The 26,530-nt window shown below is 37.9% G+C and overlaps 2 protein-coding genes across 8 annotated transcripts; one reads left to right on the forward strand and one right to left on the reverse strand.

The window, feature by feature from the left end:
• The first annotated feature begins 70 nt into the window (after nt 1-70).
• Nucleotides 71-3,203, forward strand: LOC143903439 (tektin-3). Of its 2 annotated transcripts, none has more exons than XM_077417013.1 (9): nt 71-310; nt 522-676; nt 944-1,195; nt 1,291-1,523; nt 1,670-1,779; nt 1,850-1,998; nt 2,219-2,441; nt 2,659-2,813; nt 2,873-3,203. In XM_077417013.1, exons 1-9 carry the CDS (start codon nt 269-271, stop codon nt 3,081-3,083), a joined length of 1,530 nt encoding a protein of 509 aa, XP_077273139.1. In that variant the 5' UTR covers nt 71-268; the 3' UTR covers nt 3,084-3,203. The 2 variants fall into 2 exon arrangements, with proteins under 2 accessions (XP_077273139.1, XP_077273140.1); XM_077417014.1 differs by having other exon boundaries at nt 72-258; nt 2,873-3,202.
• A 10-nt stretch (nt 3,204-3,213) lies between these two features.
• Mino (glycerol-3-phosphate acyltransferase mino) lies at nt 3,214-26,199 on the reverse strand. Of its 6 annotated transcripts, none has more exons than XM_077417005.1 (13): nt 26,045-26,199; nt 10,255-10,373; nt 9,472-9,650; nt 7,003-7,170; nt 6,526-6,920; nt 5,993-6,416; nt 5,711-5,876; nt 5,373-5,557; nt 5,110-5,299; nt 4,818-5,041; nt 4,623-4,733; nt 4,309-4,501; nt 3,214-3,862 (listed from the first exon to the last, which is right to left on the reverse strand). In XM_077417005.1, the coding sequence occupies exons 2-13, from the start codon at nt 10,361-10,363 to the stop codon at nt 3,675-3,677; spliced, it is 2,532 nt and encodes an 843-aa protein (XP_077273131.1). In that variant the 5' UTR covers nt 10,364-10,373; nt 26,045-26,199; the 3' UTR covers nt 3,214-3,674. The 6 variants fall into 6 exon arrangements, with proteins under 6 accessions (XP_077273131.1, XP_077273129.1, XP_077273130.1 ...); XM_077417003.1 differs by lacking the exon at nt 26,045-26,199 and adding an exon at nt 18,233-19,036; XM_077417004.1 differs by lacking the exon at nt 26,045-26,199 and adding an exon at nt 12,429-12,454.
• Nucleotides 26,200-26,530: the final 331 nt, after the last annotated feature.

The raw sequence follows: 26,530 nt of genomic DNA on the forward strand, positions 1-26,530 counted from the left end.
TCACGTGGCCGATGCACTTCCGGATTTCGAAAAGGCGCCCCGCCTTTTCACGATTGTTTATACGTACAGTCTTTGCTGTTTCGCGAGAAAAATCGCGATTAATGGAATTATCTTATCTCTATTTCTCGAACGAGAGAGAGAGAGAGAGAGGGAGAGAGAGTATTCTTACTTCAGGCCAGTCGCGCCTTCGAAATTGCGCTGAATTGCGCCTGTATTATTATTTCCTCTGGACGTGGAAAGAAATTTACGAAATTTATCGTAAGCGATCATGGATAATGTAAAAACCGAGAAAAAGACCGTCATGTACTCCGTAAATATTGTTATTATTTGCATGATATTCCAGTTTAAACAATTCTGTCAATCTTATATTGGTTAGATGTATATATACGATCAAGGGCTAAAAAAAGATAAACTGTTTGCATTTTATTTGATAGCACGCACAAACGATTGAGAAACAAATTTAGGATCTTCCCTTTATACCATGTGTTATTATTCATGTATATATTTATTTTTGTATTTAGCAACTGCAGCCATGGAGCACAGTCGGCGTTTTGCCCTGCATGGAGCAGGTCGCTGGCCCTCCGGTGCCAGCCAGAGTCGGCGAATTCTATAAGACCCCAAGACCACATCCTTGGCGTCCTACTTTGGGATACGAGGTCGTAGAAGCAGCTCCCTTGTAAGTGACTAATATATATTTCCAATGTTCGAAAGCACAAGCTGCAATTTAAAGGTGTCACGCTATTTTTAGTGTGCAAAAGATAAAAATTATTTTCAAGAGATTATATATATACATGCCCTCCTCATAAATTGTAAGAAAATATTTTTCAAATATATATTTTAATAAATAATAATATACGTTATATGTATAAATAGGAAATTATTGTATATACTCCTCGTACTGTTTTAAAACATATTTCTTTTATTCGAATTAATCTTTATTTAGGCCTGCGCAGCCCGTAACGAATCTGCTGGTGGATGCTTGTCGCACGTCGAATGGATTGGCGACGGAGCCGCTCAAGTTCCCGAACTTGGTGACCGGTTTCGATCGCAATCCTTCGCACGCGGCACGTGCCGCGCTTTATACGCGGTATACGCCATGTGACTGGGTACAGGACCAAATCAAGCTCTACAATGAAGCGAATGCGAATAGGAGCTATTCCGAAAAATTGCGCAAGAGCACTGCATGTTCTGTGCGGTAGGACTTGAAAATGATTCCTTAATAAATTACATATATATGTGATTTGAGGGTGTTTCCCGAAAAATATATCGTTGCTGTAATATCTACCTTAGAGAAGCCGACGAAAAGGTACAGGAGGGACAAATAGAGAGCGGCCGAAAGCTCGGAGAAAGAATCACGGACATCACTTTCTGGCGGAACGAAGTGGCGTCGGAATTGGAGAGATTAATCGTAGAAAACGGTAAAATGCAGGAGTGTCGTCGTGGCTTGCAAGTTGCGATTCAAAATCACGAGGGACAATTACATATCGCGCAAGAATGTCTTTATCATCGGGAGTCGAGAAAAGGTTTTTCGTTTTCTGACAATAGATCATAAGAGATACAATGATGTGTCAAGATTGAAAATAAACAATCAATATAAAAAAGAAGAATAGAAGAATCTTGTAGAACTGCATCACTTAGAAGATTCAATTAAATCAGTCAATATTAATAGGTATTGATTTGGTTCACGATGAGGTCGAGAGAGCTTTACTGGAAGAAGTCGAAACGGTGAGAAATTGTGAGAAGAAATTGGAACAGTTCGTGGATAGATGTGTCAATCAGGTACGTTGTAGGCTTGTTGATTGCAGTGTCAATCTTGAAAAACTCGCCCTATATGATGCGCGCCTTTCAGTTAACAAACGGTAGAGCTGCCCAACATCAGCTGCAGATTGATGTGCAGAACAAAGAAACGGTGCTAGGAATCGACAGCGTGTGTCACCAGATGAACAATTTTAGTCGAGGCCTGCAATATTACGGTGGCATAGAAAGATATAATCCTAGGTAATTTAATTTTTTATTTATAGATATATTTCTCTTTTAGTATTTAATTTGGGAGAACGAAAGATTAAAAAAAATACAAATTTTTTCAAATAAATTGATATTTGTATTTCACTTTACTAAATAAGATACGTCATTCCGTTCTTCATACACTTCATACACTTAAACGTTTCTCTACTGACTGGCACATGACTGAAGCTATAGGTAACAATTGCGTTTACAGTGTTATCAGAACTGAATCTTGGGCGGAAGCGGCAAACAGTATAGTGAAGAAATCACAGACAGAGCGAGCAAAGTCGCGCAAATTACGGAATGACGTTGACAATAATGCCATAAACGCGGTAGGCGAGATATGCGAAGCTTGGACTGAAACCAATAAAGCGCTGGACAGACGAATCAACGAAATGTTGGAAGCGAAGGAAAAACTACAAACGCATTTATATAAGGTAACAAACATTTTCATTTACGTAAAGTAAAAGCTGAGATGGAAGCTCGCAACACAGAGGCATGTAAATTTTTATTAACATTATTAACAGTATGAAAATCCAGAAAGCGTCTAAAGATATCTGAAAAGATCGTAAAATCTTCATAACAATCTCTTTAGATCTTTCTTGTCTAAAATCTTATGTGCTAAATTCAATATTACGTATGTGAATATTTTAGATTCAAGAAGAGATTTTCGACATCGAGAAGAGCATGGTATTAATGCAAAAAACTATCGCTGATAAATGTTCGGCATTGAAAGTTGCGCACACGCGGCTGGAAGCCAGGACGCATCGTCCAGAAACTGAACTGTGCAAGGATCACGCCCAACTCAGGTTTGCTAGAATCATTTACGTATTCACTATTCAGACAACAATATTTGCACGTTTTACAGGATGATCAAAGAAGTGGCAGATATTAATAAAATAATACATGATATGAATATGAAACTGCAACAGTATGAGGCGCAACATCAGCAACTCTTACGTACGAGATCTAATTTGGAAAGTAATTTGCAGTCTAAAGTAGATGCATTATTCATTGATAGAGAGAAATGTATGGGACTCAGAAGGAGCTGCCCAATTTCGTCGACTGTGAAATACTGAGTGTACATAAAATCTTAACAAATTTTATAATGCAGGATACATATATATACGTATTAATAGAGATACTAAAAAGTTTGTATTGCGAGAGGTATAAGCGAGATGTTAAATTGAATCAAGAAGACTATTAAAATATATGCACACAAAATTATTTTTATTAACAAGATAACTACAAACGTCTTTCTGTGATATGTACTATTGTCTATTTATTCGTAAAAATATTTTATGATACAACCAACTTAGATCTATAGTTTAATCTTGCATTTGTACAGTTTTACATCGTGAAACAGGACTTTCAAGTATTTCATTGTGAATGTGAATCGCGCTTTTAGAAACATTCACAAGTGATATACTATATCGTATTTTTTAAATTTTTATCTTCGCTCAAAGAAGCTATGTACAGGCTGTACGTACTTAAATATGTATTATAATACACATACTATTTATAGTTGTGTACTTAACACATCCACGAACGACGTCCGTAAAAAATATTGCCGGATACCCGGACGTATATCAATGAGATTTTATAAAAGATATAAAAAATAGTAATTCAAAGACTCTTTTTTTGACTAAAGTAGGAAGTATCATCACGTTTTAATCCATATTTCTGACCCACTTGAAAGGTGCTATGGTATCGTACACATTTTTTGTTGCCGCATCCGTATCGCAATCCTCTTTCAAGTACAAAATTTTAACGTTATCTTGCATGTGGCACTCCAGGACATTCCATTTTTCGAAAAGCCTAAAGGAGTTCTTTATCGGATCGACGCATAAACTCTCTCCTATTAAAAATATATTTCAATATAAAAACAACATTTTAGTTTTTCATTCAGTCATTTAGTCATTAATTCAGCGATTCAAGCTGCATATATTATTTTATACTATAAGCAATTTTGTCCAACGTAAAATAATATATATATATAATTATGTATTATATATATAATTATGTATTTTGATTGTAAAATTCTGTTGAGTATATATATATATATATATATATATATATATATATCAAATTTATAAATTTAATTTATTAATTAAGTAAAAATACTTAAGTGATATTATGGGACGAGAAGACCTTTGCATTCGCGCTGAATTCGCAGCTTCGCCCGGTATTTTCCGCCGCGGAATATATAGTCAACAGAATTTTACAATCAATACATAATTATATTTTATATTATATCCAAATCTAAGTGGAATCGCTGAGTTTAATATACATTATATAACTTACCGTAACTAACTACGCCTCCGTCTACTTTGGTTTTGATTTCGCTCAATACTTCTTGTGTTAACTCTCGTTCACTGAGCGATCGGTCGACCAACTTCCTCAAATTGAATGCACTGCACGTGTACGTGTCAATTAACGGACGTAACATTGTATGTAGAAATTCCATGCGACTAGAATGTTCTGGCTTTAAGCTCAACTAAAAATAATTTAGAAGCACATATAACTCATCAGATTATTCTTAACACATTTAAATATATGTGGTAATTTAAAGATTGGTACATAGACGTTATTAGCGATGTTTAAGAAAAGAAATTTACTTTATATTCAATCTTTTGGATTTCCCGTTCTCTCGAGTATTCCTCGTCCGAACTATCATCAAAATTTCTCGCGTATCTTTTGCTCCAGAGCTCATCCTCCAGGTAAACTTCCTATTAAATCATTTTTTTTTTTTTTTTTTTTTTTTTTTTATGATAACCCACAAATTATTCAACTATCTATGGAAACAGACGTACCTCTTTCTGGGTAATAATGCCCTTATGCGAAAGATTCTGTATCGTTTCAATAACTATGTCTCTCAGTTCCTGGCAGGGCCGGCAGAAAATAAACTCATACCTAAGAATGTCACACAACTTAAGTGCTCGCTCGAGCAGACTGTTTTGTAACACCGTAATATTGTTCTCGGCGATCGCGATCGGATTATTGAGCTGGGACTGCAATTCAGCATACAAAGCAGTTACTGAAAATACAAAAAGATTGCGTTACAAAATTAAGCGGCTCGCCCTCCCTGATTATTTTTGGTCTTACCTACTATACTATCCATAACATAATACAACAACATAGTATTGCTGTAATACGACAGCTCGATCACATTCGGTAGAATCGACACAGGACGGATCGCTATGACGACGTTCGATTTGTAGGATTGATCGCCGTTAACAGCCTCGGTGATTTCCTGTCGCTGTTGCGTCACCAAACCCGGTCCCAAGATATCCAGCTACAAGTTTGACGATTAATAAATTTGTCCGTCTTTTCTTGCAACCAAATCGTTTCGCTTATCGTCTACCAACCGCGTGTTTAATGATGTCAACGCTCTCTCCGCAAAACGCTACGTTATTGTCAGCAAATTCCAACTCTTGTCTCATTGAGTCAAACGTTTCAACCAGTTTGTCTAATGTACAACCATCTCGGAACTTATTTAATAATAAAAATGCCACAACATTGGTTGACATAATCGGCATAGATTTAGACGAATCTGAAAGCAATTAAACGATGACTTCAGATAAATTCCATGAGAGATTATAGGAATATCATATCGCAATCAACAGAAATATATCTATGTCACAATAACATGTTTTATAAAATGATAGAGTCGATAAAGCGAGCAATAATCATCATCTCGACTCACCATATACAACGTGTCGGGCGATGCTGTCCACCAATTGTCGTTGTTCTTCCACGATTACATCCGTACCGTAAAGAGACGAATTCGACATAGTGTATTTTAAAGGTCGTTCCGATGGATTTCTTAGAGCTAATTTATTTTGCTGAGCTTGGAACGTCTTTACCATTTCCTGTTGAAAATTATATCTCCACATTAACAGTTCTCAATGTCATCGATGATGACATTGGATCAATCTTATTTGAGAACAATTATCTCTCTCTCTCTCTCTCTCTCTTTCTCTCTTACCCTGAGGGAAAACGGTTGACAGAAATCGATTTTGACGATACCGTAACGACCCATTAACGTTGACCACATGGCTTTGATCGTCGACGTGAAAGTCTCCATTTTCTTTGGCTGTCCTAATTGTTCCCTAACGAAATTTCCGTCCACCAGTCGTTCGTAATTGATCGCTATAGGTATCAGAAACGCGTCCTCGATGGTGCCGTCCATGTACGCGTCGACGATAACACTCAGGATACCACTCTTCGGCATACAAGGTTTCCCGGTTCTCGTGCGGCCACCTTCCACGAAGAATTCCATGTTATGCCCGGCACGAAGATTCTCCATGATGTACGTTTGAAGAGTTGCGCGATAGAGAAGATCCTTGCGTCCTGATTCTGGGTCGATACGACGTTTTATGAAGAAAGCACCCAGACCTCTCAGAAGCCATCTGCCAACCGATATTGAACGTATTGTTGAAAATATTCTCATAAATGTTAAAATCCTAAAATTAAGATCCTACAACTTAGACTAAGATCGATGTTAGATTCTAGACTTACCCAAAAAATGGAATCCTCAAGTTATCCCCCGCCGCGATCAATGGATTCCTTATATTATTTGCGACCATAAGGAAACTGATCATTATGTAGTCCAAATGGCTGCGGTGGAGCGGCAGCAGCACGAGCGGCAGACCGGTATCATCCGCCTGCTTCAGCAGCTCTATTTGAGTGGGTAACATGACGGCGGATTGTAAAAAACAGGGCAACAGTTTGTACACCAGCCACGAGACTATCTTGAGGAGGGTGTCGCTGCACCTGCTCTCCATTTGCAGCAATATGTTCCTGGCCCTGGCTTTCGCCTTCGCGAGCGCTTTCTCCTCGCTGCAACCCTCATTATTGGCCGTCTCCCACGCGGTTAGCTTGATAGCGTCTTTTAATTTTTCATCATTCAAGACCTAACGGCATAGCGAGAAGAGTTTAACAACGGTTATTCGGTCTTCTTCCGAGACTCTGACAGCTCAAGAAAGTGAAACTTACCGTCCCCGTGACCATTGGATAGTCATATCTCTTGAAACTTAAGACACAAGATACGTAGTTGAATACCTTCGAGAAAAGCGTGGAACCTGGTGGAACCAACAGTATATTTATACCGTATGGCTGCTGCTGCTGCTGCTGCTGCTTGAGCACGGATTTTACTAAGGTATCCTGAAACAAGAATCAAAATGAAAAATAGCCTTTCGTTCAGATTTAATGAAAAGAACGAGAAAATAATAAAAAATATCTAAGGAGCACATATGAAACATATAAAATACACTAGAAACAGCTAATTTTAAAATAATTGAATGTGCTTCTAGTCTTTTAGTCACTACTTTTTGAGTCCTATTTAAAAAGTCCCCTTTTCCAACGAAGATCTTTTAAGACATTCTGTATAAGCGTCATAAAATTAATCGTTATATTTTTACACTTTTATTAACTCACATTGTTTGGATATCCGCGAACGATAACAATGCGCCACCATCGTGATAAAAATCCACGTGATTCCTCGCACATGTTTCTTATCATCAAAATATCGAATACATGCTTATCAGTATATATGACAAATTATGTATTATTATTATTATTATTAGACGATAACGATTAGCTCGATAACAAACGATCGTTATCTCCAATAAACATGTAGGCCGCGTCAATACTTTTTCACCGCTTCAAACACAACTTTGTATAAAAAAGGATTTTCAGAATATAGTTCCTTACATCTGTTTTCAATAAAATTGTCATCAAATTATCGGGATAATTATAGTAAAAATTAAAAAAAAGTTCAGAGTTGTTTAATCATTATCTAATCATAGCTGGTTTGAAATATACGTGGAACAACGGATCTCCCCCCTACTTTGGACAGAATTTTTCCTCTTCAAGATTAAGTGCCTCGGCACGAAGTTCACATTTATGCACGCGTCGATGCATGCGTGCCTGCGTGCTAATTGTTCTTATCCGGAGAGGGTCAAGTGATGAAAGACAACCGAAGCTTCGTTACATAATTAAACACGTGTCAGAGGACATGTCCTCTAATTAGATAATAAGGCCATAACAGCTGCACCCTCTACGTCTGTCACGAAACCACCGTCTATTTACGCCTGATCATAGATTTCGGTTTATTGAAAGTAGAGTCCTACGGAATGCCGTTGGTCACTCGTTGCGCCATACACGCGAATGATTGCACACACACACACACACACACGCACACGTGTACAAATTTCGCTAATTAAATAATCACGTTAAAAAAAAAGTTTTCGGGACCAGTTGGATGTTTAAAGGCGATCAGTTCTTAAGCGACTTATTTGCGTCGTCGTTACACGTTGTGTGTTCTCCCACACCGTTGCAGTCTCTCTCGCAATACCGAAATAGATCGCGACCGTAGGTGTGAAGGCGCGAACAAAACGCCTCGCAGACACTCTCCACTTCTCAAGGCGCGACTAGCGATTAACGCGGAATGTTGAAGGAAACAAAACCGAGGAAGATGCGCGAAGATTTGTCCGCAAAATCCACAATTCCGCGTGGTTAAGAGACTGATTGTGAGAGGCGCAGCATCCAGCCGAGCGATCTCGATCAAATGTATTTTTAGTGAATGACCTATGTGTTGTTTGACGACACAGGAACCTTTCTCGCAATGTGAAACACCGATTACAGAGCTCACGACTATTTCTCTCAAGTGAATTTTGCTATTGCGACGATGAGACTAACGCGTATCGTTTTCGTAAATCCAAATGTAATGGATAATGGTTCTCGCGTATATAGATTAATTACCCTTACTTTGGATTCTAAACAGCATATAAGATAGCCTCTAGCACACCAAGTGAGTAGACTGAATTCTAATTAAATAAACGTAATGTGTCTAATTGATCCTCAAAGCAAACTAGAAAATACCTTCATTTATTTAAGCATCAAATCTTCCCATTTAAAATTAAGTTATAATAAATCTTGTATTTTTAAGCGCCATAAAAAAAAAGTTTTTTCTGACAGTAAAATGCTAAAATTTTAGGAAAAAAGGAATTAAAAATATTTATTTAGTACAACATAAAAATAAATCTAATAAATAATATACATAAATAAATCAAATATAAATCAAATAAATCAAAATAAATCTATAAATTATATATGTATAGATGTTTTTTCGACTTCGTTATAAATCATGATTGATATAGTTCAATATAGAGTCTCCGTACACGTCGCACCTGCGTCAACTTTATCGAACAATAGACCGAAAACGGCAATCAAAGTCGGAGCGACGAGGTCACTGATACTTAACGATAAATTCGGTAAGTTAAGTGGGTTAACCGGCTGCTAGGCAGCTCCAATTCAACGGGCTCCGTACGCGCCCACGTGCGATGGATTAGATTGACGACGGTGAACACGCGAGGCATGCAATGGTCCGCCTGATGATCATCGCGCGCGTCTCGCTGAAAACAACGGGTCCCTGACGCAGCGGACTTGATAACAAAAACTCACCCTGGAAGCGGGCGTGCAGGTGCTGCAGCAGTAATGCAGGAACGATGCCCTGTGTTTGATCAAGGGCGCCAGTGGTTCAGTCTCCTTGATGCTGTACAACGAGCTCTCGCGTACCTTGCGCGACTGCTCCCGATCCTGGATCTTCCTTCGCTGGAACTGCTGCCCGGCTCGTCGGAGACCTGCAATTGTATGGCGTTTAATAAATCGAAAGTGCATCCCGTCGCGAACGGATTTCCGAAGAGATTCCTCGTCCAAATGAAAAAACGAAAAGGACTTCAGGTGTCTTAAGAGTTTCGTTTCTAGAATATAAGATATGATATATCAATTTCAAAATAAAGGCATTAAAACGAGGACTCGTAAGATTATCAGATTAAATTGAAGATACGAAGCTGATAGACCCGAACCGAGATAGACAGTCTGTCACTGATATGAATAAGTAATAAGTAGACTGCAGAGTTCTGTTTGATGCTAACTCGAAAAAAAAAGACTGACAATGAGAGTATATAATAATTACGTTTTAAGTCTGTGAAACGATGGTTACGATGGTTACGATGGTTACGATGTTTTATGTCTCGAAACATTGCGTTAAATAAGGATATCTCCTATGTTGCAATCGCGAAACGCGCGTTCCATACTCGTTCGAAACACGCTGCGAGAGAATGCGAATGGTCAGACTCGCACGCCGATGATAACTATCGATTGATCACAATTATATATTCCCGCGGCACGCATTCTTACGTAAGAATAGCTTCGGAACGAAAGAAAAGAAAATTAGAAAATTACCGTCCAGGGAAAATCGAGTGGTCGTCGGTTCCGCATTTCGCGTCACTTCCGTCCTGGTTTCCCACTTGGCGTACACCTCCTGCAGACGCGTAGACAATACGTCTACCATTTTATTGGGTCTGCAATTAAAATACAATCAAATAGAAATTGGACGAGAAGGGAAAAAGAAGAAGAAATTGTTTAGAAAGGACAAAAGGGGATATATACGCAGAGGGAAAATAGAAACTTAGAGAACGTATAATAAACGTTCAAATACGACGAACGATGAAGGTATAATTATTGGTATGGTTGAACGGAAATTGAACGAGAGACAAAATTGAGAAAATTGATTAAGAAAAAAAAATTAGAGAAATGTAGAGAAAATAGAGACAAAGGCTCGTTGAAGATAAACGTCGAGATACAACGAATGATGTGAAGGCGCAATTATTTCCACGTGGCGGACACGACGCACCCCTGCTATTATGCATTTGATGAAAACGGATGCACACGCGCTCTGTCGCGACGCAGCAATTTATCGATTAAATTAATGAGCAGAGAAACGCGAGATCTTTGCCGAGATGCGAGATTTCGAATTGTTTTATGAAAGGTGGATGTACGGTCGATCGAGCCGAGATTCACGATAACGTGATCACGCACGACGGACTCCAACAATCGTCCCACATCCGCCGCGTTAAACGATCCGTTTGAAAAATCAAGAAAGGAGGAAAAGCTGTTGCGCAACTATACAAAAGCAGAGTGTAAAATAGCTCTTCAATCATTGCTTGAAATAAAATGGATTGTAGTATTGTAAACAATACTTATCCCTTTTTGTACTTTCTCTTTCTCAGATTCAAAGGTCGGAGAAAAAATATGCTACTCGTTTCTCCATGCCGAGAGCACATCGAGAGTTTTAAGCGATTGAGGAAAGTTTTAAAGGATTTTAAAACAAGTAACGATTTCCGGCTTGAGGGACTAACATTTTTCAATGATTTAATAATTTTATTTCCGCTTTGAGTGAACAAATAACAAAAATTTTTGGCAGCTTAAAAATTCTAATTAAATATTTATTAAAACGTTTCGATGTTAAAAAACTTAAAAAAAGTTCATCGACAGTTAAAGTTCGGAATATTGCGATTGATATCATATACGTATAATTAATTAATTATATAAAATTCGAAGTATAGGTCCCAATGGAAATCCGCACGAATGTAGAAAACGGGCTAACTAAGAACCAGGCGCGGTAAATGATGCGCGAAAGTTTTATTTATATTTTTATTTTACATATTTACCAACCCTTTTGACTGCGTGCCGACTAGATCTGTCAGACTTGAAACACAGCTCCGGTTGGAGTAGTAAAAATCCCCCTCCTATACCTAATTAAACCGATTCGATTTAATTTTTAATGCTATATGCATCTAAATAACTGTAAAGAAATCATTGCGAAAAATATTACCTCAGCCAGGGTTCGAACGTGGCACTTCCTTCATTCCGTAAAAGTGACGACACCTTCTGAGGTAATATTTTTCGCAATGATTTCTTTAAAAGTTATTTAGATGCACATAGTATCAAAAATTAAATCGAATCGATTTAATTACGTGTAGGGGGGGGGGATTTTGCTACTCCAACCGAAGCTGTGTTTCAAGTCTGACAAATCTAGTCGGCACGCAGTCAAAGGAGTTGATAAAGATGTAAAATAAAAATATAAATAAAACTTTTGCGTGTCATTTACCGCCCCTGGTCTTAATTAGCCCGTTTTCTATATTCGTGTGAATTAATTATGCACTCTACGTGTCTACTTGGGAGATAGTCACAAAATACAAAAGGAGGAATCATTAAACTCGTTTAATTGCATGCAAAAATCGTTCATATACGTGAAATGTAATCGATTCATTCATAGACGACAAACAAACCGATAAATAATTCCGTTACGTGTTCTTAACCGATGTGACAGCTTTAATTACGAAACGATACATCTCGCGCAATGAATTTCCACTTGTAAATTACGCAACTATATAGCGCGATGCTCTTTAACGTTTGTTCATTTCTAACACAATATACAGCACTTTGTATTTACGATTTAACTGTGTGATTGATTCCTTCTGAGTTATCTGAGCTTTCGTAGTATTTAAGCGCACGTTTAAGCGCGGTAAGCAAAAATATAAAATAGTCTACGCAACACAAATGCTTTTTCTCACTTTTTCTGCATACGGCGACGTCGCGTGATTCTCGGCGTATTGCATCGTACGCAGCAATCGCCACGGACTGTACTTCGTAGAGATAGTTCAGAGGCGAAAGATTGCCAAGAGTTACCGTCGATTAGGCTCGTACGATCCCGGACAATGGCGTAGTAAGTCTAGGGTTACGCGAGAGAAACACTCGGCTGGGAGAAAATACAGCGAGTACCTCCTCAAGAAAAGCCTCAAGGAAAAATACGCTAAAGATGGAATATTAATTCATGAATATTATAATTGACGTGTGACATATATGTCCAATTTTTTCTCGTTCAATTTCTTTTTCCTTTGTCAGCGATTATCCACTTTCGAAGAGTACTTTTGACAAGGTCGAAACAGATCTTATCCTTGCCCTCTTTTCGCGATACGGGCGATACTAATAGGTCCTGGGATGCTGGTACTGGGTTTATTTTACATGAACAACCACAGTTATCACAATCTTCCTTTTCTTGCAGTTTAATAAATGCTCAAGTTTAATAACTGATTATTAATTTTATTACAATCCATTAATAATTCTTTTATTTTTTGCTCGCGCAGATATTCCGCTTTTACACATTTCGCGTCTTTTGCCCAGAATGACATTTGTGCATGGATATATAGTCTTGACATTTTGTGTACAATAATATCTATTAACTACATATGCACATCGAAATTCAAACTCAGCCAAATTACAGCACAGTTTCAGCCTTCGTTTTGTGCAATTGCTCTTTTGGTGTATTACGAAAAGAAAGAGAAAAACATGCCTATTGGACAATCGCCTCGGAAAGAAAGGCATTCCAATAATGTGATAATTGTCACTTTCCTCTTCTCCTTCGATAATAGCAACCGGGAAAAGTACGCTGAAACTAGCCTGACTTTTCTTTTGTTTTCAACGCCTTCGATGTCGGAATACTCCGTGACGGAAGCGCGATATCTTTTACGAAAGTTTTAATCCGAAAGCACGTTCAAATTCCGCTTTTCTATTTCTATAACCGAAGAGAAGTAATAGTTAAGATTTACTTATCGGGGGGTCATTGAAAATACAAAGAGCAACATATAGCTCAATTAGATTTTAGAGCTTTGAGTGATTTTCTAAGTAGTAGTTTTAAGTAGCTTTTAAATAGCTTTAAGATAAGCTTCTAAATTATTTGGATAACAGTTTGTTCAAGGAAGAGGAAAAATAAAGAAAAAAACTGTTCTTTACTCTTTAGTGATTGTAACCTATATATGTTTCTAATTTATATCCGAATGTGAAACGCAACAAAGAAGCCGGGCCGGAGACCATTTTAGAGTAAATAAGCAAAGGTAAAGTGCTGCATGTTATAAAAAAGACTTGATATTTTTCATTTCTTAATACGCTTCGAACCAAATACAAGTTTTTAATCGAGCCCGTACACATAATTGAGCAAGTAAATGTAAGCCAATGATATGTGTAAACTTATCGTGAATCGGTCTCGCATGTTTCTGCTACGAATTTGTTTGTGGAAAAGTCGGTTGATTTAATTTCAAGAGAAAAAAAACGCAAAATCAATCAAACGCGTATAGAATCTTCGGTCACACGATCCTTTCCGTGCGGATGTAATATCGCATATCGGTTATATATGTGTATATATATATATATATATATATATATATATATATATATATACACACACACACACACACACATAAAAGGGGATTAGATGTTGCTCTCTATGTGAGAAAGGAGTGCATCTTGCATTCGCCACCGCGCAATCTTGCAGCTGATCCGTCTGAATTGTCTATGTGTATGTGCATTATACGTATATGCGGTGCGCAATTAAGTATTAAAAAAAATCGCCTCCGCAAAAAATGATCCGGTTATGCCTCTGCGGCTCTGTACCGCAGACAGGATGGTCATTTTACAAAGCGAAATATGTGCTTATTACAGTCCTTCTACGTTCCTTTTATGTAAAAAAGATAATAAGATGTCACGCGCGGAGGTTAATTAGAATTTCCTTAAAGCTAAAACATTACAGGCATAATCAGGTCAGAAGTTATCTGTTTTTAACTTCCCAAAATATAATTTAGTGATCGTAAGTCAAAAGGCGTTCATTGTGAGTCAATTAATTAATTTATCTCAGAGGGACTTGAGAGAAAAGTGTAAATCAACAGACTTTTGCAAGAGACAAATGGTTTCAGAGAATAGGAAAAAGTGTATCTCGACAGGGGAGTTCTTCAATATCAAATGCAATATTGAAATGTCGCAACAAAGACGAATGTTGTACCACGATATTGATGATCATGCGGATGACCGATAACCGACGCACTTCAATGATACATCAGAGGACGTCGGCCGTGTTTACAGCTGCTAATAAAAATAAGACGAGCAAGAGTAAAAACCAAGAATCTGGGACCCGGTTAACAATAATTGTCAAAGTCCACGCTGATAAGTCTATCACGCCGCGCGTGTAACGCGCGTTCACGAGGGGAGAAAAAAAGAGTCCGGGGGAAACGAAGAGAGCGGAAGAGAACGATACCGCGATTGTACGTAATTCAAAAGATGGAGATTGCCGCCGGACTCGGAAAATAAACCATTAATGGCTCTTGAACGTTGGACGGAAACGATAAACAAGTGAGAATGCGGGAACAAAGTATTAGTCACTTGTGCATCCTTCAGTTCTTGGAGCGTCCAAGAACTTTATATTAGAAAAAACCTATAAATGTCCGAAAAATTATTCTTTTTATTCTGGTTCCGATTATATCCCTTCGAACTATCCTTTAGTCTTATTTTAGTCTTATTTTAAAAAATGTCTTGAAAGATCAGCTGAGATCCGTCATGGAACAATTAGCTTCCTTTTAAACGTTGGAAGAAAATTATTACTTAAATTTCATAAGACACATTTCGCAATATTCATTGGATGCAAATGCGTCATAGTATGTTATTACGTCCGCAATGCGTTCCGAGCCAAAGCAAAATTTATTTAAATTGTTCGTCCGGTATATGGCTCGAGAAAATGATATAATGTATAATCAATATTCAATGAATTCGAACAAGCAATAAGCGAATACCAATACAAACAGCTATTTTTTTAGTAAATAACAATTTCTTGTGTATAAATATGTATATATAAATAATTCTTATTTACTAAAAAAGAATTATAAATTGACAGGTTACAGATTTTCTTTGTTTATTACCATACTAGTGCAACGAGTAAATTGCAAACGTTAGGAATGTTGAAAGACTAATGAACTGGCTCGTCTCTCAGTTTCCTCTTCGCGTATTTTCGGTAAACTACCATAACAGTTCTTTGTAACCAAGAGATCAAACGAGCGTGCTAAATATTAGCAAACAATGTTGTGTAAACTGTGCTTTTACTCTGAAATCGCGGGACATTTATCTTGAACGTAGGTCACGCTCATTAAACGCTCGTTGCTGTTTTACTACAATAGTTTCCTCGACGAAGATCTATGAACCTATTTCCATCGTTGCAGGTCAGGTTATCGACATCGGAACTCCCATATAACAAAATGTAAATCACGCGCATTACGTCACTGACCTAAATAATTCAATGGTTAATCAAATAATACAATCACAATGGAAATTACCGATTAATCGCAATAAACAATGAGAGTTTGGCGTACGTCAATAGCAAAATTGAAAATACTGTTACTGAAATTAGGTAAATAAAGGATCGCTTGATTTTCGCGGTAGTAGTTTTAAAATGCAACTTATCTCTTTTTTATTAAAATTTATGAATCCCAAAAGAGATTGCACCAACGATCGAATTGTCGTCAAGAAAAGGAAATGTTATGTAACTGGAATAAAACTGGATTCAGATATAAATAATAGCGTATAATTATTATTTTGGACAATTCACGTGAATTATTCGAAACAAAAATATATTTGTCGGCTCCGGTTTGGCATAAACGTTAAATATGTGATTACGTTGCCTGCGCCGCTAAGGGAAAGGAAAATTACCGTCGCCCTTGCATGTATCAGCATAGGAATCATGCTCGACAAGATGCGGCTGGCGAATAATGGAGCCTAGAGCAAGGTCGCGGCGAAATCGTGCACAATGCACGTGCGTTTCGGCATAATGCTGGGTGAGCGGCAACACCAGGTGGACAATCAAATCGAACGTGCGTTTTCGCGGAATTACGGAATCTACTTCTCTAACAAGCAGCAAATATATCGAAACTTCCAAGCACATAGCTTCCGGTAGCCGTCAGCAAGTGCACACGCACTCATCAATAGCTCTCCGATCAGATTTCACAATCAGATTAGCATTCGAATAATTAGAGCGATTCTTCACAAGGAGGGTTTATTCTAAGAGACTATACCTTTAAGCGGGTTATTAACAGAGTTAGAAACCAGAACGCAATGAATGAAGTTTCTTCAGTCTGACTGAAAAGAGAGACTACAAAATAATACATATTTTATAAAAGTTTGTTATAATTATTTTATAAAAAGACGCTACACACGCCAAGATTAATTTCGTTAATCATTAATGTTATTCATGCAGAAGCAAAAATATTTTGACTTTATAAATAAAAAATATCAAATATAAAAATATGGTGTATAAAAAATAGTAAGAGATTATCGAAAAGTATTTGTCAGATACTGTAAGCGCTAAGAGGAAATAGATAACATGTCTTTTGTGATATATACCTGGCCTAATCTTTCGAGTCAATCTAGCATCAGCATATACGAGAACGTTCTCGTCAACGATTATGAGATATTTATATGTCATTTCCGATAATGAAATGAACCTTCCTATCATGTGAACGTTTCCAAAAAAAGGGAGATAAATTATTGAACATTGGACTAAAATATTGTTGAACATTGGACTAAAACAATCAGATTTAAAGCGGATTAAGTAGATGTTGTCTTGCGTGATTTATCATTAATCAGGGAATCAATCAAAATTATTTTACCACATGAAAAAATTGTCTTGCGTAAACAAAGGAAAAAAAACATAGATAACATAGCGCGTACCAGATCTATATTCTTCCGATGTTCCTTTAATTGTACCTATATACATAATGGAGTTCTAACCGAGAGAAATGGTAGTTGCTCGACGTAATGATAAAAACTAAAAAGTTTTAAATTAAATCGCAGACAGGAAGAAGTGTAGTTTGACGTTGCAAACGCAACTCCGTTTCTCTGTTTTTATTCAAGAGTCAATGAAAGACGACCGCAAAGCGAAAGAAAGTGAAATTCTTTGTCACGTTGGTCGCGTCGGAAGTGCATGACTTTAATACTAAACTAATTATTACATTTCAGAACGGCTGTATCTATGAAAATATCATATATAAGAGGGTACTATAAATTCTGCGATAATTCGAAAGTATAAAACATAAGAAGTTTCTGTTTTCTATTGAGTCATTTAGCATTCAAGCGCGAAGATATATCTTCATCAATAAAATGAGCATAAAATTGGCGACGAAACTAGACACAGTGTCTCTTCTTCCCCACAAACCTATTTACATCATTGACAAACCGAGGCTCGATAGCCTACATTTAACGCTGAAAACGGTTGTTTGATTCGCGCTAACTTTCTTTGCGAAAAACTCGAAATCAGGACGAACGCATTCATATTAAATCGCGCATGAATATGATAATTTTCCATTCATTTGTGTATATATTTGGTGATTTGATTCCTTTTATAAAATCGCCAACGCTTTTATAGAATGCAACGTGCGGGATACCGGTAATTCTATAAAAGATTTGAAGGTTTTATAAAATCATCGCTTTTCAATCCGCGCTTTTAGGAAAACATCTAAATCACTGACAAGAATCATTAGTCTTATTTATAAAACTGATTTACCTGAGATTAAAGAAATAGCAGATTACTCCGCAGAAGAGGAAGATCTCAATGAGGCCGTCCATCCTCGTCGACGCGAAGTGATCCGGTGCAAGGGCAAAACGAAAAAAAGAAAGGGAAAAATAACTGTTCTATGCGCACTACACACGTCTGTCAATCGATCAGACGCTGCACGCCGATGCCATGATCGTTTCCCACGATCGGATCGATGATCAGCAGGGTCGCGGGATCGTCGGCACCATCGATCGTGCGGCGGCCCGTGAGATCCATCGATCGGGGAGTTGCGCAGATCGCTCGCGAGCGAGTGAGCGGAGGGTCGCGCCGATCCCGAATTCCCTGACGGCCGGGCGATTAGGTACCGTACGATCGCGCCAGTCCAGCCCGGTCGATCCGGTGTCGTCGACTATCGTCGACTTTCTACCGCAAGCACGTTAAGTAACCACCGAGCGAACCGAGCCAAACCGAACCCGCTCCGCTCCGCCGCCACCGCCACCGCCACCGGAGGACGGTTCACTGACTCACTGACTCCGCTGCGCGGCGAGGATGATGGTGCGGTGGGCCGGCCGTATTGTTGCATGCATGCGTGCGTGCATTCGAATGCGTTTTTCAAGGTACATCCGTCAAGGGGAGCGGAGCTAGCGCATGACCTTCTGGATCGCGCGAGACGGAGAGGGGCCCGAGCGGGAGCTGCGTGAAGGTCCGGATCGCGGAGAGCGGATTCTCCCCGTCAGTCGATCTGGACGCAGGCCGGCCAGATCGACTTTAGCTGTGGAACGTCCGGTCCGATGCAAATTGCAGCGCGATCGACGATCCCTCTGAAGAGAGAGAAGCACGAGGATAAAAAAAAAAATAGAATAAAAGAGCGTTTACTCGCACGCTCGCGTGATTCTTGAGAAAAATTATGTTAAATTATGTTACTTTCAGCTACGGTTGTCGCCTAAGATTCAGCGCAACTATTACCATTTCCAATTCAAACGAGCAAGTCTAAAATCAAAAAGATCAAAAAATGAAGATTATCAACGATGTTAATTATAATTAGTAGCGTTCGAAAAAGAATATATGCGTAATAAGAATAAGACATGTAAATTTTCAAGTTACACGTGTCTTCTTACTCTGTACAATTTATTGGACGATCTTTATCACGCTAAAAGTTTCTGCGACGATGCGAAGGTGAGAAACATGATAAATTTCGAGGGATGAATACTTATACATGAAAAATTGAATCGTCTTCTATTCAGGAGCAACCTGAATGCAAACTGTTACCGAGCAACAAGAATTGTCATCGTGCGGTCAGAAGAAAAGTGAAGAATTAATTCTCAGCGTTCTATTGAAGCAGCCTCAATACGGTCATCCTTAGAAGTTGGGAATGAGAAATGCGGACGCATGATGGCAGATTCAAATAAATTCTGATCAATAGATAAAAGAACAACGTTATTTATGCGTACGATTATTTATAGATGACTTTAGATTTTAATTGAAACACTCGGCACACGAATGTCGTTCCTCGACTATAAGTATACGTATAGTAAACGATAGATATGAAGATATACTTCGTTTTTTTATTTTTTGCTTTAAGTGACCGCTATTTTCCTGTTTTACCCTACCCAGGATCTTATGTTATACTCGAAAAATTGATGCAAGTCTATTTTATCATTATGATTATATTTATTGATTAGAGATTCATAAGTCTTTTGGTTCTCTTAATCGCTTAACACGAATCGTTCTTGTAACAGGAATTTAATTTTACTAAGCAATGCAACTTGCGGGATAATACTTTCTCGCTTTTCCCGTTTAGTGTCTTATTGGTGAACTTGACTACTCGATTTTGCTCGCTTAGATACCGCGTATCATCTACTGATCACTAATACGATTTTATTCTATACTCTGGTGTGTTAAAAAATCTATTAAATTAAAAAACTGTGTTCAATTTAACTCTCTTTCGGGCTTTCTGTCTCTAATCTTTCATTTTTCTATATTCGCGTTCACGAATTTCCTATCTTATTTCGTGTATTCGTATACATATTTACCGTAATGTTTCATCTCGATATTTCAGTCGTTCGAAACAGTTCCAAGATAATTGTAGAAGCTAAAACGTGCTCCTCGACCCGTGAGACTTTCTCTGTTCGTTGGGTTCTCGACGGTCTGAAAGACGATCCCCCAGGAAAACCCACGACTTTCACGCATTTAATAAAAAAAACCACACACACACGCACATACAATTAAATTAAAATTAAGCTCGATTTAGCGTCACGCACTCGTGCGATGCAATTGTGGAAATTCAGAATGGAAAGCGCACCGTCAATAGCGGAAGTTTGTCGATGAACTCTAGCGATCATTAACAAGATCGACGAGGCGAGTAGAATAGCAACGTTGCAACGAAGACATTTAGATTGCGTTTCAATTGGGGAATCAATCGTGAAATTTGCCACAAGGAGAAAGATTTCCACGAAAAACAATCAACAAGACCCGTATATAATATATCGTGCATAATTTTTTTTTTTTTTTATCGTAAGCTTCGAAGATGAGGAAGATGTGGACCACCTAAAGTCGATCTTAAACCTTCTGAAGCCTGACGAAATGCTCGGAACGACTCGAATTGCGGATAAATCGTTACGCGAGCGTGCGATCAGTGCGGGGGATGTCACTTGTCCGATTAGCTTTTTATCGACAATTAACGGTGTTTAAAGATGCGCGTCATCCGACGACGCGGCGATCTGCGGCTCGTTTCGACGTGAGTGCCGGAGAGCGGACGGACCGCGACTGCATCCGACCGCGTTCACGGGATGGACGGCATACAACCGAGAAGAAGGTCGATGATGTACTCGTGATCTACAATGCGTACGTTTCTACGCGATTCCCCCGGAGTTCCGGTTTTCGGTGCCATGGAATCGAGAACTTTATAGCTCTCGAGCCGTTGTTTTGCGCCACGACGCGCTTGGGGCTCCCGAGAAATAAAAGAGGAGACGAAGAGGAACCGAATAATGGTGACGTTTCATGTTTTTAATCGCGGCATGCAGAATCGCGTTACTCGGACACGACCAATCGGGTTACACCCAGTACTTGCGACAGAAGCGTGCTTTTAATTGCCGCTGTTCCCGATGATACACCACTAAACAACCGCGTGTTTATTGCGATTAACGAAGAGAATGCGCGAGAATGTATATATAGATACAAAAGCGTTGAGATGACGTCCCACTACCTAAGTCTCTACTGAATTTAAAAGAGAGAGAGAGAGAGAGAGAAAATTAGACTATTCAATGTGTATAAAAAAGAAATACAGCTTGTTATCATCTTATGCGATTTTTTTATGTATACAATTCTTATACGTACAAATAACGAGATGAGTGTCCAAAAATAGATTTTCTTCAAGAGAGAGAGAGAGAGAGAGAGAGAGAGAGAGAGAGAGAGACAGAGAGCAGGATAACAAAAGTGTATCTATCTGAAAGTCCTTTCTCAAAAATATCGCATTCCTAAATAGGGTAGACACTCCACTGGTATAATTTTGATTAATATTTCTTTAACATTAGGAATTGGTAATTCTACTGCTGGCCAGCTGACTGGCAGTGAGAAAATGAGATTATGTATAAAGATATTTCCTGCAGTGCGTGTATTTATATAACATTTATCTTATATTTAGATAAGTGGGCGTCTCGCGTTATGCGAAAATAAAATGCAATAAATTTGTGTATGAAAACCACAGAAATAAAAAAAAATGTATGGGGTAACACTCATAAAATAATAATACAGCACTTATATCCAATATTCGCTACGAACTCCACTAATGTCCATTTCTACCACCAATGCCGATTAACTTTAATCGCGGTTTAACTTACTTTTTAACCTTTTCTAATTTTAGAAATTAGAAAAAGATAAAAGTTAATCCGCATTGGCAGAAATGGACATTTTAGGAAACTACGTAAATAAAGTTGTTTCAGAAATTTAAGGTTAATGTTTCTCTAATAGTAAAATCGTTAATATCGATCGAAATTGTTAAATTAATTTAGTACGAGGCGCGTGTACACGATCGAAGTCTATTTTCGTTTCGTCGATTGTACGCGCAAGGACGCTGCCTTGTCCAGCTTCGGACTCTACTTAGAAAATGCTGGACGAGATCCGATGTACCTACCGCGACGGCCTGTTCCGTGCCGCGCGAGCCCGTGAATTAATCCCATTGAAAGCCATTAGGCGTTTTATAACGGTCCTCATTGTGCGCCAATTTGCGAATGTGCATTAAAATCGCGGACCGGCCCCGTCCGTCCGGGAAGGCTATACATCTGGCTATATCTGGTGATTTATGCGAGATACACTAGCTTCGGTCGCGTATGAAACGTCGATTTTACGCTAATATCGCGCGATGTTGATCAGGAATCGTTTGTTTGGGTAAATATATACGCACATAACGCGCCTTTTAAAGTCGTTCTACATTAGTCGCAAGCAGCCAATCGCACGAACGCAAGCAGCACCACTTCCGGTCCCATACAGCAATTACAAAATTTGATCAAATCCAAAATTTACGTCTCTGCCATCATCTTCATGAACATTCACGTCCAGAGATTCATCTTTTCTCCATTCCAAATCACTTATTATTAAAATGAAATTTTTTAACTTATCAATATCTTTATGGGTTACAATAAAACACGAAACGAACGAGCAAGCCAAATAGACAAAGGAGCTCGATGCCATGACTGAGGTATGACTGCAGTGTGAAAGCTCAAATTGCAAGCCTCTTGCGACTTGCGACAATATGGATTGCTTGCGACTAAATATAGAGAACGACCTGTTTACGTGCCATTCGAAACAACTTTTTCTTCGCGTTTTTATCAGTAACGAAATCGTAATTCTTGCGACCCACGAATGCGTATAGTAATAACATGTTACGCATACATAGGAATAGTAAGAAATAACTATCTTTGTTGTTACTTTGCAACGATAGGCATGACAAAAAAAAGCTATTACGCACAAGTATGTTTATAAAGGGCAATTTTACAAATGGATACTAATGTTCCTTTGTAATTGCTTCTACTGAAAAAATTTCGGATATGTATGTTCTTTCATAACACATGAAAAGGAAACACGAGTTCGATCGTTCTTAATAAGATGACAAGGATAATCAAGTGCGATTAGTGCAAATCGATTGAAATGAATATACGTTATGAAATAAAAAATATCTCATATTAACGTAATTGTATAATTTGCCTGTTTCATGATCTGCTTAGGTTAAATTTAGCGGTTTAAGGTAAACGGCCCAGTTACAGGCACTGTCCTAGTTTCCGGCACCGACGGTACATTTATATTTGTAATAAATAAAGTTTTCGTCAAATATTAAAAAAATTACAAGCAAATTAAAGAGCGTTTTTTACTGTTGATTATTGCATAAACACTTTTTTTTTTAATTTTTCATACTTAAATTACCGACAGTGAATGGGGCGACTCGCGCGTTTCAGTGGCTCCCGAAGGGCATTCCTAGGTGACACACCTTAGTGGTAGCGAACGTCAAACTGCTGATTTTTAGTATTATGTAAGTATTAAAACGTCATAATGGTTATATGAACATGTTCAGCACGAATCACATTATCGATTAGATAAGTAATAGTTTATCTGTATGTTAGTTTTTCCCTTAAATTCCCGATGCCAAGAAGTGCGTCACGTAATGAAGGTTATGTTTCACTTTTTGGCACAGAGTTTGTAATATGTTGCATCATCAATTTTGCTTTATTATTCTAGAAATTGAGGTAGATTTATTTATACTTGTAACTCGAAAATTTATAATAAAAAACATTTTTTATGAAAAAAATAATTCTAAGGAATTTTTATGTTTGTTTGAAATTTATTAATTATTCAACACATTTTGACACTTTTTACGCTACAGATAAAGTTTGTTTTCTGTGTTTTATTTTCACCTATCTTATTTTTTGTATTTTAATGTAATAATATATAAAAAATCTGTTGTAACAGAGTTAAGCACAGATAGAGAAAAAAGTGATGGAGACTTTGGACTCTTCGAAGGTAGCTAATTTTATCTCATACATCTTATATTATATGTAGTTTTTGCATAGAGGTTGGCAAAATATAATACCTTCCAGAAAGCTAATTAGTAATTAAACATTGATTATTACAGCTAAAATTATACGCAGGACAATTTAAGTAACTGTGACGTCTCGAAGTGCCGAAAATTGGGCCCGTTGGTGCCATAAAGTGCGGCAGAGCACTTCGATAGTGCCAAAAACGCCGGCAGTAACGAGCATTATAAAAATAATTATTTATTTATTAGAACTGAATGATTTAACTAAAAATATAGGTGAATCTTACTCAGAAAGCTTTAATGCACGTGTTAAAATAGTTTGTTTGGGGTTTAACAATATATCGCGTTCGTAAATAATAGAAAATCAGGGCCGCTGCTATAAAGGTGCCTATAACTGGGCCGTTTACCTTAGTAGATTTTCCGTGTGTTGTCGTGAATTTAAGAACAAGCAGATAAATAGAAACTTGATTATCTGAAATAAGCGATAGAACGGAGCGAGAAAGCGTAACGCAGGAAAATATAGAAATTTTTTCAAATATTCACATCGCTTGATTTGTTGCAATAGATAACGTTTATGAAAAATAAGCTTCCAGTATAGTATTTTTTCAACTCAACTCAGTATTGATTTGTAATTCTATTTTTTTGGAGCTTAACTAGGTGTATTAATTTATAATATTTAATTTAAAAAAAAAACACGAATCATGCATGCATGAATGTATGCGAATGCGACAACTACCTTCTTGCAACAACTAAACGTAAAAATGGCTACTGTGCTGCGCGCAGCATAAATGATTATAGGTATCAAGCATATCAAAAGCACTTGTGATGCATTTCCATTGATAGAAAATGCACGTTCGTAAAATAACATTAAAAACGTATTGAAACTTAACAAGATCCATATGCAATTAGAGACTAATGTTAATAATACAATATCTGTTAAAACGTCATTTTTTTCGGTGTAGATATATATGTATGTAAGTAGGATCACACACACACACACACCCAATAGACGTGGTTAAGTGTTAAGTCTAATGACAAATATACACGCTTCAGTCTTTAAAATTTTTAAACCAACTTCTTCAAAAATCTCTTACTCCGATAATTACCAGTTAATCTTATTATTATTTCATTATTTATTTTAAGTAATGAATTCTATTATAGTATACGTATACGTATACTGAATATGTAAGTATATTGAATAGATACGTAATTAATTAGTAAAATTATAATCAATTATAATAAATATATACACAATTAATGTATTAAAATATGCTACCACACAATATTTTCTGACTGAGGGAATACCGTTCACAAATTTCGGTAAACCATATGGTGATTACGTCCGAATCCATGGGCGCGGTATTCATAGTCGGATCAAGTATCGAAGATCATCTTCAAGTCTGGTCAAAAAGCAGTCTTAAGACTTAAGACTCCGTTCGGCCAATCAAATGACCGTATCAGCAAACTTGAGAAGGCGGTCTTGAAATAAGATCCGACTCGATTACCGCTTACCGTCCCATGTCTTCCTTGAAAGGAGAAAGTTAGTCGATTTCAAACGTAATTTCTGTAATTTCTCTCGTAATACAATGAACCTCTTCCAACCAAACTGTCATTAGCACGTAACTCGTGTTACCGTGCGCATATCAAGACGAGATTGGAAATAAAATCGAGTCGTGCGACAACGCGAGAAAGCATTTCCGGACTTCGGGCTATACGTGAATAAGTCACTGTCAACATAACCTCTCGCGTAACGCGGTTGTAAACGCGATCAAATGCGATAACGGTTAACTCACCTCTCTGCGAATGCTCGAATAGGATTCCCTCGCTCGCGATTCAACTACCGTGAATGAGAATCGGACGGATTCACGCGTATCGCGCGATCAGCTGATGTAAACGTAATGCACGCATGGACGCCCAGACGCCCACGACGCCCACGATTCCGAGCGGTGCGGTGATATATATATATGGCACATGAATCTGAGCTGATTTCGAATTTCTCTTTCCTCCTGCCGCGAATTTAATATCAACTAAATCCGAGGAAGGAATTTAAGGGCGCGTACGTTACCTTTCACCAATGAAGATGCGTTTAATCGCACTTTTGGGCTTTTATTTCGTCGACAAGCTTCGCTTGTAAAACGTGTTTTGAACTCGCGCGACGCCATTTGTTTCGTCATTTGGAGCGAGGCGGCGAGAAGGACAATTGGTTTACCGTCGATAAAGTCACTAACGAGTCGGTCGATAATGTTACTAGCGACTTTACCGACCATTGATGTATATTT

The sequence above is a fragment of the Temnothorax americanus genome, unplaced genomic scaffold (genome assembly GCF_048541705.1).
Source record: "Temnothorax americanus isolate GAGA-0224 unplaced genomic scaffold, ASM4854170v1 Scaffold47, whole genome shotgun sequence".
NCBI classification, from domain to species: Eukaryota; Metazoa; Arthropoda; class Insecta; order Hymenoptera; family Formicidae; genus Temnothorax; species Temnothorax americanus.

Coding starts and splice junctions, on each gene's coding strand:
- LOC143903439 (XM_077417013.1), top strand. CDS start 269: ATGGATAATGTAAAAACCGAGAAAAAGACCGTCATGTACTCC. Junction 311..521: donor AAAAGACCGTCATGTACTCC/GTAAATATTGTT, acceptor TTTTGTATTTAG/CAACTGCAGCCATGGAGCAC. Junction 1,524..1,669: donor TCATCGGGAGTCGAGAAAAG/GTTTTTCGTTTT, acceptor CAATATTAATAG/GTATTGATTTGGTTCACGAT.
- Mino (XM_077417003.1), bottom strand. CDS start 18,294: ATGGACGGCCTCATTGAGATCTTCCTCTTCTGCGGAGTAATCTGCTAT. Junction 7,171..9,471: donor CCTGCACGCCCGCTTCCAGG/GTGAGTTTTTGT, acceptor TTCTTGTTTCAG/GATACCTTAGTAAAATCCGT. Junction 6,417..6,525: donor TTGAGGATTCCATTTTTTGG/GTAAGTCTAGAA, acceptor ATCGGTTGGCAG/ATGGCTTCTGAGAGGTCTGG.